Source organism: Monopterus albus, unplaced genomic scaffold (genome assembly GCF_001952655.1).
Source record: "Monopterus albus unplaced genomic scaffold, M_albus_1.0 scaffold304.1, whole genome shotgun sequence".
NCBI lineage: Eukaryota > Metazoa > Chordata > Actinopteri > Synbranchiformes > Synbranchidae > Monopterus > Monopterus albus.
The window spans coordinates 373,374-390,815 of NW_018128184.1; the positions used below are offsets into that span (position 1 = coordinate 373,374).

Here is a 17,442-nt window from a genome sequence, read left to right on the forward strand (position 1 = left end):
ACGCAATATCTTTAAAAACTGCCTTTGAAGAAAGGTACAAAGATTCAAGATCATTAAAATTCATTGAAAGGTCTTCAATTCAGTGATAAAGAGTAAAAAGGAAGAGAGGAAGAAATACACCAGACGCAGAGAAAGCTCTGAGAAAACACATGAGAACATAAGAAAACTACAGAAAGAGCGAAGAGAAAGCAAAAGACAGAATCAGAGAAAGATGACAAAGGAGACGCCATATGTCGGAAACTGTGAAGTGATCCCCTGGAACCACAGACAGCAGAGTCCCCTGGGACGTCTGACAAAGCTGCGGGACCAGAGCATCATGGGTAATCTGTCGCTATGCATGGATGTGTACAGTGAAGTAGTCAGTTAACAAAACTAGTGTGTGCTTGTTCCTCCAAAAACATCCTGTTGCTCACTTCTATGGAAGAAGTATGTGGAATACAGATGCTGCAACAGGAGGTCGGGGGGTGTCAGAAGAAAGATCCAGTGGTTTTATGTAACAGACTGATATCATCACCCATAACAACACCCAGATGTTTCAGATGAAACAGTATAGAAGGTAACAGGATACAACTTAATTGTCCCCCAGTGTAAAATTGTTTGTAGGCCACTGAAACATTAAGGTTTTCAGTACAAGTCAAGCTGCTATATAACAATAAAACCCAACAGAAAGCACTGAAGCAGCTAGATCTGACCCACTGTGTATCTTTATTTCCCAATAATCTACAAAGTAAAACACAGCCCTGGGGCAGTGACGGTTCTGTTGCTTCATGTTTATTCAACATGCAAAAATGAATTTGCCAGTATGGGACCTGCTTGCTTTGAAATAAAATGCTGAAGACGACAAATAAAAATCACCTACAGCCCCATTTTGATGCTGCCTTCATTTCAATTAAACATTGTAAGTAAACACAGATGTTGTTCAAGTGTTTTCTAAGACAAACTGACAGTAAATAAAATACTATTTTAAAAAAAGCAATACTGCAAAGCTATATCGCAGTCACAATTTGGAGCTCCGCGATGTTTGATGAGTTGCATCTATCCCCGTTCAAACTCCGGCAGGAGCAGCTGTTGGGGTCAAAGGTCAGCCACCATTAGGGCTATAGCAAGCACCAACAATGAGCTAATGTGCTATTAATTACTACTAGTGAATCCTGCAGTGGAACAGAAGAAAGCACTCTGCTACGTGTGTGTGTTGACGACTGATATCATTAGCATGAGGTAACATGAGGTTGTAACTATAGAACAACAGCATTTAATCTGTTCTGAAATGTTTTAAAAACTGTTTGTACCAGTGTAAATCTACAGCTGCAGCTCAATCAAGTCAGTAAAATATTTTAAAGCTTATCAGTGTGCCTGATTTCATAGCCTCCTTCTCTGTATTAGAGCACACTTTACATCCATCTGGCCTCATTGTGTCAGAGGCTCAACTCCCTGCACCGTCTCCAAGGTTTCTTCAGGTTCCATGAAGTTTTAAGACTTATAGTATAAGACCTTTTTAAACCACTCAGTGCAATTTAAGATGATAATATATACAGGATTGTCTGCAGTGGTTGAGGGAGAGGAAACTGTTTCATTAAAAAAAACAAACAAAAAAAAAAAACAGTGCACTGTGTCACACGGTGTTCTCAGTACTCACTCTTATCACCTCCTCCAGTCAGGATGAATCGGATTGAGCGGTCCTTCTTCTTCTTGTCCTCTGGGTTTGGCGGCAGAGGCTTGGAGCCATGGTTTAGGGGTGTGGTGTCCTTGTTGCAAGAGCCAATCATGGTGCTGGTGTTCCTCATGGGCGGAGCTGGGGGCTTGTCCTCGACCTCCCCATTATCAGACATCTTCAGCTGCAGCGGTCGCTCCTGCACAAAACCACACCGATCACAGAGCGGGTAGAGTGAGCAGCATCAGTAAAATCTCACAATATTCAATTTCCAATGACACACAACATAATGTTTCTCTGTAGTAGTAATAATAATAATAATAATAATAGTAAGGTCTAGACCTTACATTGTAAAGTGTCCTGAGACAATTTTTGTTGTGATTTGGTGCTATGCTAATAAAATCAAACTGAATTGTCCTTTACGGACTATTTGTTAATATCCTGCACTGCACTCTGGCCTTTTCTACTTCCGTTTATTTTTAACCTTCCATATTTATTTTACTCTTCCTATTTAATGTGTCTTTTTATATTCTCTTGTGGTTCTTTATACTGTGTTGCACTATTTTATGTCATACGTAGTGCAGTGTTAAAAGGTGCCATACCATTTAACTAAACTTCTTCAGTTTATGATTGTTGTTACTCATAAGTGAAATGCCTGGTTTTCCCATGATGCTTGACAAACCTTAACGCAATCATGTAAAAAACTAACAAAAAAAAGAAACACTGACATCTGTTTCATTCAAACTCAAATGGAAGAAAAACGGTGTTATCGTTGACTTTTATTGTGAATGGAGTTTGAAGCAAATAAGAAAACAACATGAAAGCTAAATTAAGATTTTGTTCTAAAGCCTAAGTTGCAAAAAGACTGATAGCCTAACTCAAAGTTTCCATTTGCTCACTGAGGGGTCTGTCTGCGCTACAAACTGCTGCTAAAACATGGTTTGTGTGAGTGTGGTGAGTCAGACACAGATGCTGTGAGAAGGAAAAGAGCAACTTTTTGCTTGGTCAGAGCATGACACGTTGTGCAGTACAACTGGTGTGTGCACGCCCAGATGAGAGGGACATTTTAATGACCGGTTTCACCACAACACCCTCATCCAAAAATACACAGATACACAAAGACTGCCAGCTAATCTGCTCTGGTAAATGCTCCAATGGACACAGACTTCCATGAGGAGAGTCTAAGACGAAGCTAAGCAGAATAAATCGACCCACACAAAGAATACTGGGGATGCTGAGAACTTAACTGACAACACACAGCCCTGACAGTATCAGTCCTCGGCAGGTGTTTTCAGCAGCTGTATTGCCATAATTAAATACTCAACTCAGGAGAGGAAGCCACACTCTACTCTGTGTTTAAAGGTTCTATTGAATTTATTTCCAGACTCAAAACAGACACCATAAACCACTCTTTGTCTGTCCCATCAAGACCTTTTTTCATGAAGCTACAGATGCCTGGTTGGGACAAACTGTATAAAATGTCAAACTACATCAACACTGGATCCTACACTTTCCATAATGCAAGTCATTATCTTTTTCCAAACACCCCAAGCTGAGAAAACCTCTGATATCATCACAAGGGTTATTTTCTCAGACTCCTCCAGAGCTGAAGAAGACATTACACAACTGTTTCACAATCTTAGCAGCATGCAACACGACAAACAAACTGATCTTTGTGGAAAATTAGTGCCCTTGTAACAGCACAATGTGAATAAATGTATCACTAAAAGAACTTGGAGAAAGTTTGTCTCTGTAGAAGTTTAATCACCAGTCCACCAAAATAAAACTAAAACATAAGAATAACCCCTCACGGAGTTGTGATCAGCAGCTTCTCAGTTTGCAGGGTGTGATGGCAGCATGCACATGATGCCTTTTTACCCCACAGGTGACTGACAATCGCAAAACAATTAACAGGAAAATAAGAAATATATTATTTTCCGTCAAGGAGATTGAAAGTCATGGTAAAGGGTTTTGAACCTTTTCTATATATTCATTCATTCATTTTCTACCGCTTAGTCCCTGAACGGGGTCACGGAGCCAATCCCGGTCGGCAATCGGGCGAAGGCAGGGTACACCCTGGACAGGTCGCCAATCCATCGCAGGGCCAACACATAGACGAACAACCACACACACACACACACACACTCCTATGGGCAATGTAGAGACACCAATCAACCTAAGCTGCATGTCTTTGGACTGTGGGAGGAAGCCAGAGTACCCGGAGAGAACCCACGCAAGCACAGGGAGAACATGCAAACTCCACACAGAAAGGTCCCAGGTGGGGCCTGAACCCAGAACCTTCTCGCTGTGAGGCAACGGCGCTAACCACTGTGCCACCGTGCTGCCCCTTTTTTATATATAATGAACAAAAAAACAACACTTCAGCAACAGATTTATTACTGTTGTCAGAGAGTTTTGTTTCTTTTATCTACTTTATCTTGTTGTCTTATGACTAATTCACTGTCAAACTGTTCTGTTCTGCAAGGACCTTGTCTGAGCCCCTTGGCTTCCTTCCTTGCACATATCTGTTGATATCTTATGTCTTTATATTCAAACATCAGTATTTTTCTGTTATTTTAGAAGCCACTTGCAAAATAAACTAAGCCCTGAACGTTTAACCATGAGGAAACCAATGAGGAAACCAAAGTTCAGCTCACAGATTCGACGTCAAAATCAAATTCTGAAAAGTTAGTTTTTAATCATACCCAAGACTGACGACTTCCCCGGGACCTCACCTTAGCAGGAGTAAACACACGTTCACAGCTTCAAGTTGATCCACAAAGAAACAACAGCAAAACACTGTATCAAGAGAAACCTCTGGAGCTACTGAGAGGGTGTGAGGCTGTGTCGGCCTTTTGACCAGACCTACCTCCCCGAGACGGTGACGTCACGGTGTGATAGGTGAGTCACATGAGGAAGTGTGAAATACAGCAAACACACACACACACACACACACACACACACACACACACACACACACACAAACAGTCTGGAAAGGCAAAAGAAAATGAAAACCCATTCCTGAACACAGGCACACAACTGTTTAGTGTTTGTCAGGTAAAACAGACACACACTCTTGTGTCACACAAACATAAGCAAGTGGTGTGTGTTTACGGTCATCACATGCACAAACAATCACTGTTTAGAGGGAATTGACGGTGTCTTTGTTGAGCTTAAACACAGACACACACAGACATCCCCAGACTGTGGGGAGGAGCCGGCAGGCCTCATATTTCAGACCCTGCTGTCAGTTTCACCAGAGTCCTGTTATCAAACAAACCCACACGCTGTCAGCTACACAACACACACAGTCACACATTCATTGATCTTTTAAAACTGATCACCGGAGCACAGTCAGAGGGTTTTCCCAGCCAGACAGAAACCCTGTCCTAAAATGAGATCATGTTATCGGCAGGTATCAACAAAGCACTACACTGTACGTTTTAGTGCGGCGCAGTATAATTGCTATGAAGATTACGCCTACAGCTATCATGTAGCTGGGTTGATATATCAGTTAGTGTTAGCTTATTGCAGATATATCAGTATCTGTGTAGATGTCGGCTACACAGGAAATGCAAACAAGTCAATGATATTATTTAGAGATAGTGACTCCATGAGAAGCAACAACTCTACACAAATGTGACAAAAAACAGCACAAGAACCAACAGACCAGCAAAATCAGTGTTTGGTTACAGTGTGCAAAGACTCATCACACACACTATTAGAGTGAGTGCGTTTATTTAGGACTGTGACTGTATGTGTCTGTCTGAATGAAGAGAAAACATCAGTGTCAGAATTACAACACTCCAACACACACAGGATGACTGCAGCATGGCTGAAACATCCATGTCTCCAGTGGACACCAACGCTCTCACTTGGTAAGTCTTGACTCCATCTATCTGGATTCAGTGCTCAGTTCTTACCAATGTGGTCTGGCCCATGTTCTGCTTTCCTCTCTCTACTGTACCCTGCCTACTTCTCCCCTCTCCTTTGCTCCTCGTCTCCTCTCCTTCTCGTCACAGTGAATCATGTCTGCAGCTCTGAACCAGTTTCTTTTTAAATCCATTAACTGAATCTGAGCCAGAGTTTAAATTGTATTTACAGAACATTTGGGCACTGTGGTGCAGCAGAACAAGCTGTAAACACAGCATCAGACATATTATCACCTTATAACATTTTTATGGCAAATGTGTTTGGCAACAGATGCAGTTTCAATATCCAGCAGACACTGTGAAACATTATCAACTCACTGGAGATGTGTGCACTTGGTGAATCTTAATTTTAATGTTTATTTTCATTTTTTTAAAACTTTTCCTGAGAAAATCATCTGTTAGAGACTATTTTCAGCTGCAGATTAATCAACATTTGGTGCCGGAGAGAGTGTTTGGGGCAGCAGGGTGGTGTGTGTGTGGTGCTGAGTGTACCCAGTGCAACAGTGTGGATCACTGATGTGTTTAGGTTTGGGGATGCAGTGGAGCATTGTGGCCCAGAGGAATAACATGTATCAAGCTTCATTTGTAGGCAAGACACCTTCAGCGTGGGTGTCACAGCTTATAATGAAGTCTGTGCAGGAAGAAGGTAAAATATCTCCAACTTTATCCTTTAATAAAAACAGGTTTTACATAAATCAAACCAGATAAAGATGTCCAGATAAAATGTCTTGAATGGAGAAACTATCTCAGGATCTACAGCGCAAACCAACGATGCTCCTGAGGCTGAAGCTTCAGAAAGACAATATAACGGGTGTGCTTGAGACGTGTGTGAGGGTACTTGAAAATAGATGCTGTGTGAGGTTGTGTGCTTGCTTGGGGCTTAGATCATATTTAGTCCTAAGGTAACTTTCAGTGAGATCCCCAGGACTGAGTCTGAGATACTTGATAAATATGGGCCCAGAAGTCATTGACTCCACATCTGCTTGCTTCTCCCAATCTGTTGTGTTCCTTCTTTGTGCCAGGAGGCCATGGTCATGCCTCCATCTTTTCTGTCACATCTCTCATTTACTTTGTGTCTTCCTACCCACACTGGCCGTTACTGCCATGTGTGTACTCAGCATCCCCCGGTGTTGAATGGGTGTCTTGTAACAGTGGGAGCTCAGGCAGGGGCTCTGTGGACTTGCCAGGCCCAGAGACAATGGGGTGGACGCTCCGCTGAGTCTGCAAGCTCAGTTAAACATTTATCAAGGATGGAGGCAGACAGGAAACCGGTCTGGACGTGTGTGTTGCAGAAAAAGAGAAAAAGGAAAAAAACAGTACTAGAATAAAATATAATTTGCAGAACTGATTCAGACCATAAGTAAAGACTGTTACAGAAGACCTGCACAAAAGTGGTACCTGTTAAAACTGAGACAGTTTGACTTGCTTTCATTTGTCATGTCATGTCTTGTGTGTTTCTCCAATGACATTTAGATACGTTATAACACACTCCAGTGTAGAACTGCAACCCGTGATTATTTTCATTATTATTATTGTTATCCAAAAAATGCAATTACATTGCAGCCATCCAACAAACATTTCAGGTTTTCTGTCTAGTAACTGTCTGCCCTACCAGCAAGAATAAAGAGAAACCATGCAGATGGAGACAGTGAAGGCTCTGCTGTGTTTAGAATGCAATTAGATGCCCAAATATGTCAGAAAGAGTTAATGAATGCATCGATGGTTGTGTGCGTGTGTGTATGTGGGAGAAGTCTTTTTCCAGTAAACGCGGCTGCAGAGGCTGACATGGCGTTTCCAGGAAGTGCTGACACTTAATGGCAACTGTCTCAAGAGATTTATGTTTGTGGACTTGACCACATACAGCTGGGTGACAAATGAAGGAAAATCCTGAATAAATGAGTAGAAATAAAAATAAATAAATAATGCAGGTCACTGATCAATCAGCTGATCACTGCCCTGATGATCTGATTGATCCGTTTGTCCCTAGAATGTCAGATACTGGGAAAACGTCCCACTGTGACTCTCCAGAGCCAAAGGTGGCGTCTCCACACGTCTCATTGTGTCCAACCAACAGACCCACAGAGACTCAGCTGATTCTCATGTCTGACAAAGAAAAGCATCAGCTCCTCACATTAAAGAAGGTGGAACCAGAACATGTCGGTGACTGTTGCTTCTAAATAGCTGAGGTTCATTTTCTACCAGTGAACTGACTCATGGCTGCAGCTCTAGGTCACTGAATGGCTTCATGAGGACGACACAGTGGGTTGGACGCAGTGGGGGGATCTGGTTTGAGGAGACCTGATGCTGCTCTGGAGACACGGCCCTGACGAGGCCAAGCTGGGTCATTAAAATATATTTACTCATATACAAACATGATTTTTTTTATCTTAATAATTTAGAGTTTCATACTGATATCAGGATATGACAAAATAATTATTCCAGTACACTGCCGCCCTTCATGCAGCCACACACACACACACGCACACAGAATGTGATTAAATAGCTGCCCGTCTGAGCGCATGTGTAGCACATTGATTATGCAGTTTATTGTAAGCAAGGCATCCCATCCCAGAACCCCTCCCATGCATACACAGACAAGCTTCTCCATACAACCATCTGTCCAGCCCCACCTCAACATACTGCCTTCAGGAGCCAACTGAGGCCACTCTGGGTGCATGTGTGTGCGTTTTAAAAAAACAAAAAAAAAAGGTCATGTATATAATCAACTTGAGATAATTTGGACAATCTGCTCTGCACAGTCCTCTGTCATTTACCCCCACATCTCCTCCTTTCTGCAAGTCCAAGCCCCAGATTGCTCCCAATGGTCTTGCAGGGTAGCTCACTCATCTGTTTACAAAGATCACACAAAGGAGGCTACAGGAACACCTTGGAAAACACAACGCTTTTCTGTGTTGGGTCATGAAACATAAGGTTAAAAAAAATCCACACAACACTAAGAAGAACTATGTTCAGAGGACTGACATAATAGATTGTTTTAACTGTGTTTACTTATGTATTTCTCTGGTTTGGTTGAATTCTGGTTGGAACTAGTGGGCTTTCATCAGTATCACAATCAGAATCAGCTTTATTTGCCAAGTATGGACACAAAGAATTTGATTCCAGTACTCCATTTATCATGGATTTGTTCAGTGAAAATACAGACCTTAGCACTATAGTGTAGCACTCACATGACAGAACTTCATGTGATCACACAAGTTCTGCAAAACAGTGAAAATATAAACATCTGATGGTGAAAAAGGGTCATTTACAAGGAAGATACTAACAAAAATGTCTTACTGGAGACACGGCAAGATTTGGGAACCTCTGTCCTTTAGGGCCGAGACTGAAATCATCAGATACATTTAAGAAACTGCAAAAGACTCAGTGGCTTATGATCATATGCACTGTTTAGCTTCGTCCCCTAGGAACTGTCCCAATCAAATTTCATGGCAATTCATCCAGTAGTTAAGATACCACTGTAACCTAACAACAAGTGGACTGTATTTCAGCCCAGACCAAAGCAGTGAACTGAGAGCTTCTGCAGGAGCAGGGGACTGCACCACTGTACTGTAGCATGTAGAAAAAGACAAACTGAGGATGAACTCAGACTCTGAGGTGAAGAAGGGGAGGAGCAGGTCGTCCACCACCTCAATGAATCTAATGTCAGAGCTGCTGAAACATCTGACTTCAGAGAGAACTGATGGGGAAAATAACCGGTTAAATGGGCAACTAGTCCGTCCAAAACTCTGGAGGTTGACAAGTGATAAGACAGGCTTCACTGGTCTATTGGGCAAACTGGGTCATGATTATGATCCCTTGCCGTCAAACTGAACCCGTGCCAATGCCTCATTCACTCTTCCTCAGTTTATGTCCATTTTAGGAACACACTTGGATGTAACTCTGACATTTATGAGAAAGAATGTAGAGGATCACACTAGGAAAAAAAAACCACTGAGCCCAGTCATGCACCGACTAAATTAATCAATTTAGTAATAATAGTGACAATTTCTGTGCCAAAGGGTTTCTGTTGGACTGAGAAAACCCCTGACCTCCGTTCTGACTGTCCGATTCAATACATCATAACTCAAGAAAAAGCCAGTTGATGTCTGTTTCTTCTGTCTGCTAAACCAGGAAGCATCGAGCCAAATGAAACACTTCCTGTTCAGCACACATTTAAAAAAAAAAAAAAAAAACAAACACCCCACTCCTCCACCCATTCATTGTTTACAGTCAAAGATGATTTTGAATTTGATCAACTATGCAGAGCCAGATTTCAAACACAGTTCTTAGATTAGCAGCCCAAACATATTTATTTTAAACAGTGGATGGCCTTACCCTGAAGGGATTAGGTCAAAGTCTGTAATATGTATCAATATATCCATGTACATTAGCCCTTCATGTCCTGGCCTTGGTCCAAGCACAAATTCCTCATGTGTTAAATAAAGTGATTATCATCATCACCAAATACTGGAGGTCCTGTTTCAAAAATAGGCCGATTACATTTATAAGCTTAAATTATTGATATATGAATGAAAGAATAACTGGGAGAATGTGACTGCTCAACGCTACAAGGTGGGCTCCAATACAAACACAACCTGCCCCACCCCTGCCTACTTCCCACCAAAGTCAGACTGAAGATTTTGCCCTTGTGCAGTTAGTTCAACACAAAGGTAAAATCATGGCCATGCTAGGTCGCTAATGTTATCAAAACAGACACATTATCTTTGTCAACACATCCAGAAGGACAAATGCCACCTTGAATGTTTAGAAGAAGTTGTGTTTTTGTAAGATCCCAGTTCATACTGAGGGTTTGCTGGGACATAACATGAGACGCACTTTCCCAGACAGTGGCACAACCTCTGCCCTCTCTTTTTTAAGCTTTATTCTCTGACTTTCCCTCATCACATCAGCCTTCACTCCATTTAATCTGTCTGGAAAGTTTTCTGCTTAGTGAATGTGGGTGTGTGGAAGAATGAAAAAATGGGAAAAAGCTTTTTTAAAAAAAAGGAATACAAGGGGAAATAAAAAGGGAATCTGTCCTGTCTGAGTAAACCAATAATGTGAGAGCATGAAAAGGAAAGTGAGACAAAAAAGGAAAGCAAAACACAGCCTAAAAGAAACAGCGGGAGCGAGACAAATACCAAAAGAACAAAGAAGAGAGAGATACTGACAGAGACAGTGAGGAAGAGGGAAACCGGGCCCCGAGGAAAATAAAGAGCCAGGCATCAAAGAACAAAAAGAAAGCTGAGTAGCAACTGGAGTCCAGTGGAATTTAGACAAAACCATTTTTCACTGGGAAAACTTACTTCACTCTCTCTCTGCTCTCTAGCTGAGCCTCTCTCGCCCCTCCCTCCCACTGCTTCTCTTTATCACCCTGGTCACAGCCAATGTTTTGTTTTGCTCTTCACAATAGAGCTGAAAGAAAATAATCTGTATGTTCACTGAAAATTGTCAGCTTTCACACCAAATAAAAAACAAAAAAACAAACTAATTTCCACTTTGTTCTGTAGCTTCTAAACTGATCATTTGCTGCTTTTCCCTGTTTTATATCTTTTGGGTCTGACCAAACTAAAACATTTGTAGAGATGGAACAGACTTTAATCATCCTCTGACATTGTAATGAACAATTAAACCAAGCCAGCAGTTTATCTGAAACTAAAATGAGGATTCAAAAGTCTGGCTTAGACACATTGTGTTTGTACACTCTTCATGATGCTTCCATTGCAGAAGAAAATGCCATCCAATTAATTTTTAACTTCATCTGACCGACTTGTACTGATGAAACCTCGTGTTAGTTTCACATAAATCTACATGGAGCCAGATACAAGTCACTTACACACCGTGAATGTGAAGCATCAACACAAAAATATCAGATCTGATGGAAACATCACAACTGAGCATTAAAGGCACAGTCATCGATTCCAATTCATTACACATTTTGTCATATTCAGCTACATTTTCCTCACATTTCTCTACCTGGCCTTTCAGTTTGTGCGGTCCACAACCCCCGGGTGGTTGTGTGCTGTGCTTCCTCTGTAACAGATTAGAAAAAGGGTCAGAGTCAATGGACTCTTTTCCACTGCTGTGCATCATGAGTCCTAAATGTTTTTATGTGTTAAACAACAAAATGGTACAATCATATCATCACAGTATATAATGCTGGTAACAGAGGACCTCAGTAGTGAGCCCAAAACTGAGTCAGCATTTTTGCACTTCCAGTTCCCTCAACCTGAAGTTTATGGGATGGAATGGGTTTTAGGGTTAGACACTTGAAATAAGGTCTGTGGTTAACACAAGGCCAGTACATTTTCAAGTTTTGTTCTATGAAATAAAATAAGTCAATAAATACCCCACTTGAGTTTTGTTAACAAGTGGCTAAATGAAACCACAGAGGCTGTCTGCGATATTACACATCATCACGCCAAACAGAGGCTCACCTACTCACTAGCCCGTCTTTACAGCCTCATTATTTTTACACTTGTGCACTCACACATTATTCTAACTGAGAGTCGTGATCACTAACTAGATCAGGTCACACTAAAAGGAAAGGACTTCACAGAAGCCGTGGTGGTGAACATAACAGAGATGTTTACTTGTGAAGATTATCGTGCTGAACAAAACGTCTAAGTGTCATAAAGTGTCATCTCTATTTTGCCATAGAGAGTATTTTCCACATTAATCCAAAAGCGTATGGAAAAATCCCATTGGCCTTTTGCCAAGGGAACCCACTTGTGAAGATTATCGTGCCGAACAAAACGTCTAAGTGTCATCTCTATAAATATAATAATCTCTATCTTGCCATAGAAATTATTTTCCACAATAATCCAAAAGCGTATGGAAAGATCCCATTGGCCTTTTGCCAAGGGAACCAGGGTGATGCTACCTTCTGGGTTGGGCTACAGCACTCCTTAGCTGATGCTTCTGACCATCTGTCAGTCATGACCCTCGGTCCTGCAGGTCACAGCAGTTGGTCAAGATTCACCAGTCAAGTCCTTTTTTTGTTTTTTTGAATAGCCCAATATCACAAATCCCAAATATGGCTCAAGGGCTCCCAGGCTGCATGAGACTATAGTTAGCAAAGTCCCAAGTTAATGTGCAGGACTGCCTTATGCAGTACTAGACTTCTAAAGAGTTTTGCATCAATATGATGAAGTACACTGATTTACATTTTATCTATAAACAGTATATCATTGAATTTTCAGGTAATTTATTAATATTAGATTAATTAGGAAGATTATATCCTACTCCTTTTGTAGGCCTACTACACATGTACATACTCACAATGTGGCAATATTCCCAACACACACAAAAGCATGCAGACCTTGACACACACAAACACAGGTGTGCTGTGGGGTCTGTCTGTCTCTATTCCTGATCTACCAACAGTAGGACTACGCCCCTCACCCGCTCATAAATAATAAAGGCTGCAGTGCATTCTGGGAACCATCAGGCCAGAAAGGTGGAATCCCATTACAGTCAAGTTACATAATGTGAAACTCGGTGAACTCCCTCAGTGAACCACAATGCCGTCCACTGATGTGCTGCTGCTGCTTCTTTCCTCTGACGTGTCTTTAGTGTGACAGATGATCTCCTGAGCAGCACAGCTCCAGCGTAACCAGTGACTGAGCAACTGATCCTAAAAATCACTCCCACAAGACGTTATGAGGAAATGGTCATGTTTGATGAGACCCCTGGCACTTTGGCAGCGAGCAGTTAACTGTTTTGTGTTTATTGTTCTTCAATGTCTTATCTATTCTGTTATTTGGCTTCAAATATATGGAGAATTTAGCAGCTGTGAGTTACATTTAAACCTATTGAAGTGAAGTAATACAAAGATCCAAAGATAACAATACATTTTTATAAACATTTCTTTCATTCAACTGTTTGTAGATATACCAAAATATAGACAGGTTTCTGAGCAACGACCTCGGTGAGAAGCACGGTAACTAACCTAAACGGACTGACAGAGACTGTTTGGAAAGTAAAATGAAAAGAACTTGTTGTGCAGTAAACTGCTCGAATTGCTCCAAGGATGGCTGGAAAATGTTCAGCATCCTGAAGGGAGAACATTCCTTCCAACAGCGAAGGAGAAAACTGTGGCTTCAAACAATAAAAAGAGACTGGGGTCCTTCATCCTGCTGAGCCCAGAAGGACGCCAGGGATCAAATATAGAAAAGTGTTATGAATTTTTGCTGTGTTTTTCTATGTATTCATTTTAATAATACTCAACGCTGGCTGTATCATCCATGGTGATAACTGAGATAACAGCACTTCAGTGAAAAACCATACATGGTCTGTTACTAAATGAAGGTCATCACTGGCTTTGTTCAACTGATGGCTATTTAAAATGCTCTGTGTTGGGCTGTAACGCCTTACTAGTAACACGGTAATGTAATAATATTACTTTCCCCAGTAACGAGTAGTGGTGTCACCATGACAAAGACCGATTTGGAATCTGACATGTAATATTCGTAGTTGTCGTGTGTGCACACGTCACTGCACGGCATTTAGCAGCAGACCCCCACATCAACATTCATTTGCAAGATATTACCAATCTGTTGGGTGTAATGTACAGTAAAAGTAAAACGAGTAGTATAATGAGCTACTTTTGACAGGAAGTAACTATTTTTGAAAAGAGTAACAAGAGTAATATATTACTTTTTTTGAGGAATGAGCCCAACACTGAAAACAATGAAAATCTCCAAAAGATGAGCAAACATAACAATGCACTAGCGTGCTATCCCCCGGGTTACGTGTGCACCTCTGAATGTTTATAAACAGGAAACCAATCTGTAGCAGATATTAAAAAAACCAACATCTCTCAAATAACTTTGGAACAAGTAGAGGATAGAGAACCTATACATTTTGCCAAAATCATAAACTACACATAAATCACTTCATCCACATGAACACACTGTACTCTATCACAAGTCACCTATTCATAAAAGCATCATCAAACTCTTGTGTCAGCACCACCTATATCCAGGAGGCACTGTGGTGAAACAGGTCTGCCACAGGGCCCCTCACTGGGGCCCAGAACCCCCAGAGTGGGCTCAGACTTAGTTACCTAAAGGGGGCCAAGATGGTGTCTGTGTCACACCAGCTGAGCTTACCTTAATGTTGTATCTTGGTCGCTCCTCTCACAGCAAGGCAGAGAGACAGATTCAACCTGCAGCCTGCACAGAAACACAGTGACAGCAGTTATTGCAAAATGATCAATATTTTGTTAAACAAAAGGTCCAGCTTATCAACAGCAGTTTAATTAAATTAAGGAAGAAACCTTTCTCTCAGTCATCATGATAGAAGTCAGTGCTCAAAGCTGCCCAGAATATTAATATGCCACTTTAAGCCTCAGTCTTAGGGCTGGACAAAAAAAAAAAAAGTTAATATTTTGATTAATTGCGATTCTTATTTTGAACGATTCAGTTATCGGATTCTTGAAATACCGAGATCAATTTGTAAAACTGTGTTAAATGTTACATGTATACAGAGGTTACTTGTTATAAGTGGTTGAGTTCCACATGCATGATGTGTCAAATTGCTTCTTTGTGAAAAACATGCTGTTACAACGTGCACAAAGCTGTTATTAGCTGCTATACTAGCTTTGAGTCATGACAGGCTGTAACTGCAACACACTTTACAGTCTATTGTGATTCAGGATTAGGGACGCACCGATGCAAACACCAGTATCAGGGTCCGATACCACCCTCTAGTTCTCGACTTGTAAAAGTTGTTCCACCCATACCAATTACCAATAAAGTGTCATTCATTCAGTCATTTAATTAGCGGCAGCACATTAACATCACGTTGGCTGAGCCAGTTGTTAAGGCAGCAAAGAAATTTCAGTGGTTCAGGGATATTTTAAAGGTAGTGCTGGCAATTCCTTCCAGAATCAATTTTTGCTACATTTCTTGAATTTCTCTTTTCATCCCAGTGGCGAATAATACATTAAAGGAGTGACAACATAAAGAAAAAAAATGTCATCTGTGGCAGAGGAGGTTCCCACAGCAGCTTTTGGTTGTAAATGGAGAACGTTGTTACAGGCCAGGCCTTCCTCCAAGTTGACTGTGACGGTGGCGTGTATGCACGCAGCGGCCCGGGGCCCTCGGCTCCAAACAAAATTTTGTTGTATGTGTTAGAATAAAATAAAAGCTTATAGGTCATGTTGTTGCTAAAAGTTGTGACCCCCAGTATGAGAACGAGAAGACAGACTCCTTTTACATGCAGCCAGATAGTACTCAGCTCTAAGTGTATAGACAGGATTGTAATGCAGTTAACTGGGCATTAAAGGCCGCATGCAGTGCTCGTTTTGAATGGAGTTAGCCGGGCTCCCTCTTCACTTCTCCCCTCCAGTAAAGCCCGGACTTCCAAGGCTAGTTACTGGCTACAAGCCAGGGCTAAAGCAGCTTAGCCATGAACCAGAGGTCCCCAACTACGGTTCAGGGTCACAGATCTGAGCGGGTAACACTGTATTTGTTACAACTAAAAAGAAGATGGATGCTGTAAGAAGTAAAACCAGAATTAACACTGGTGTGGCTTTTGAACAATGGCAACAACAAAGGACAAAAAGGGCTGAACAGTGATGCCATGTTGGCAAAGGAGGTATGCACAGCAGCTTTCATTCACAAATGGAGGGAGGAACAGGAGGAGGACAGGAGGTGAGAGTGTCAGCCCTGCAGCTGTCCACACTTTCACACCTTGACGTGAGAAAACACAACACACACTGCGGTGCTAACTGTCAGAAGGTTATGGACATGTAGCCCTAGATTGTGGCTTATTAAGATGTTGCTTAACTCTCACTATGCATGGTGTTAGCCTGTGCTAATCCTAGATATACACTAAGCTGTAACTACAGGTGAGCTGCAGGTCTCCATCACAATCGTTCAATTTCCTATCTGACAAACTGAGCTAGGCTAACTAAGTAGGCTAACAGCAGTCAGTTCACGGGTTTTAAGTGAAGGAATTTATAATGTAGACCAATGCAACATATTCATGTTTCGGATTACTGATCACACAGATCACTACTGATATCTGTGGCTCATAGGGAACCAAACTCAGAGGCTCAGATCAGACCAATTGGTCACATAAATGGGTTTATATGGCGCTTTTCTAGGCACTGAAGCATACTCAGAGCGCTTTACAATATTTCTCTTTGACTGACTCTCACACACACAAGCACTCACACATTCACATTCCAGTGATATCACCAGGAGCAACCAGGGTTTCAGTGTCTTTCTCAATGCCCACTTTGACGTGTGGTGAAGCCAGGACTGGAATCGGGTTTGAAGGCAATCGGCTCTACTTCCTGAGCCACGGCCACCCTGCAGTATTATTATTCTATTTGAAAATCAAATTCAAAAATTAAATCAAATTTTATTTGTATAGCGCCAAATCACAACAAAAGTCATCTCAGGACACTTTACAAAGTAAGGTCTAGACCTTACTGTTATCAATATTATTACATAGGGAAAACCCAACAAATCCCCCTTGAGCAAGCACTTGGCGACAGTGGGGAGGAAAAACTCCCTTTAACGGAAGAAACCTCCGACAGACCCCGGCTCTTGGTGGGCGGCCTTCTGCCTCGACCGGTTGGGGTGAGTGGATAGAGGAGAGACAAAAGAAGAAAAGCAACAAGACACAACAATCAAACACTGATCAGGTCGATGTGGCCGGTGACTGCTCGTCAGAGACATAGAGCTCCAGGGCCAGGGCAACCTGCAGAAAGGTACAGGGAGAGAGAGAGGACACACTACGGGAGAGAGGAGACACAAAGTTAGTAAGTGCATTAGCTAACTTATTGGCTGGGCAATCTATTAAATGTGTAGATCCAAAAGGGAAACTCAGAGCATCATGGGGCCC

At 41.7% G+C, this 17,442-nt stretch overlaps 1 protein-coding gene across 1 annotated transcript in view; it reads right to left on the reverse strand.

Moving 5' to 3' along the window:
• Window positions 1-17,442, reverse strand: part of pak1 (p21 protein (Cdc42/Rac)-activated kinase 1) — a 47,821-nt gene that overhangs the window by 16,249 nt on the left and 14,130 nt on the right. Inside the window, exons 2-3 of the mRNA XM_020623563.1 lie at window positions 14,697-14,759; window positions 1,637-1,850 (exon numbers count right to left, since the gene is read on the reverse strand). Coding sequence (XP_020479219.1) covers window positions 1,637-1,829 — 193 coding nt within the window. The 5' untranslated portion in view covers window positions 1,830-1,850; window positions 14,697-14,759. The remainder of the gene's footprint in view (window positions 1-1,636; window positions 1,851-14,696; window positions 14,760-17,442) is intronic.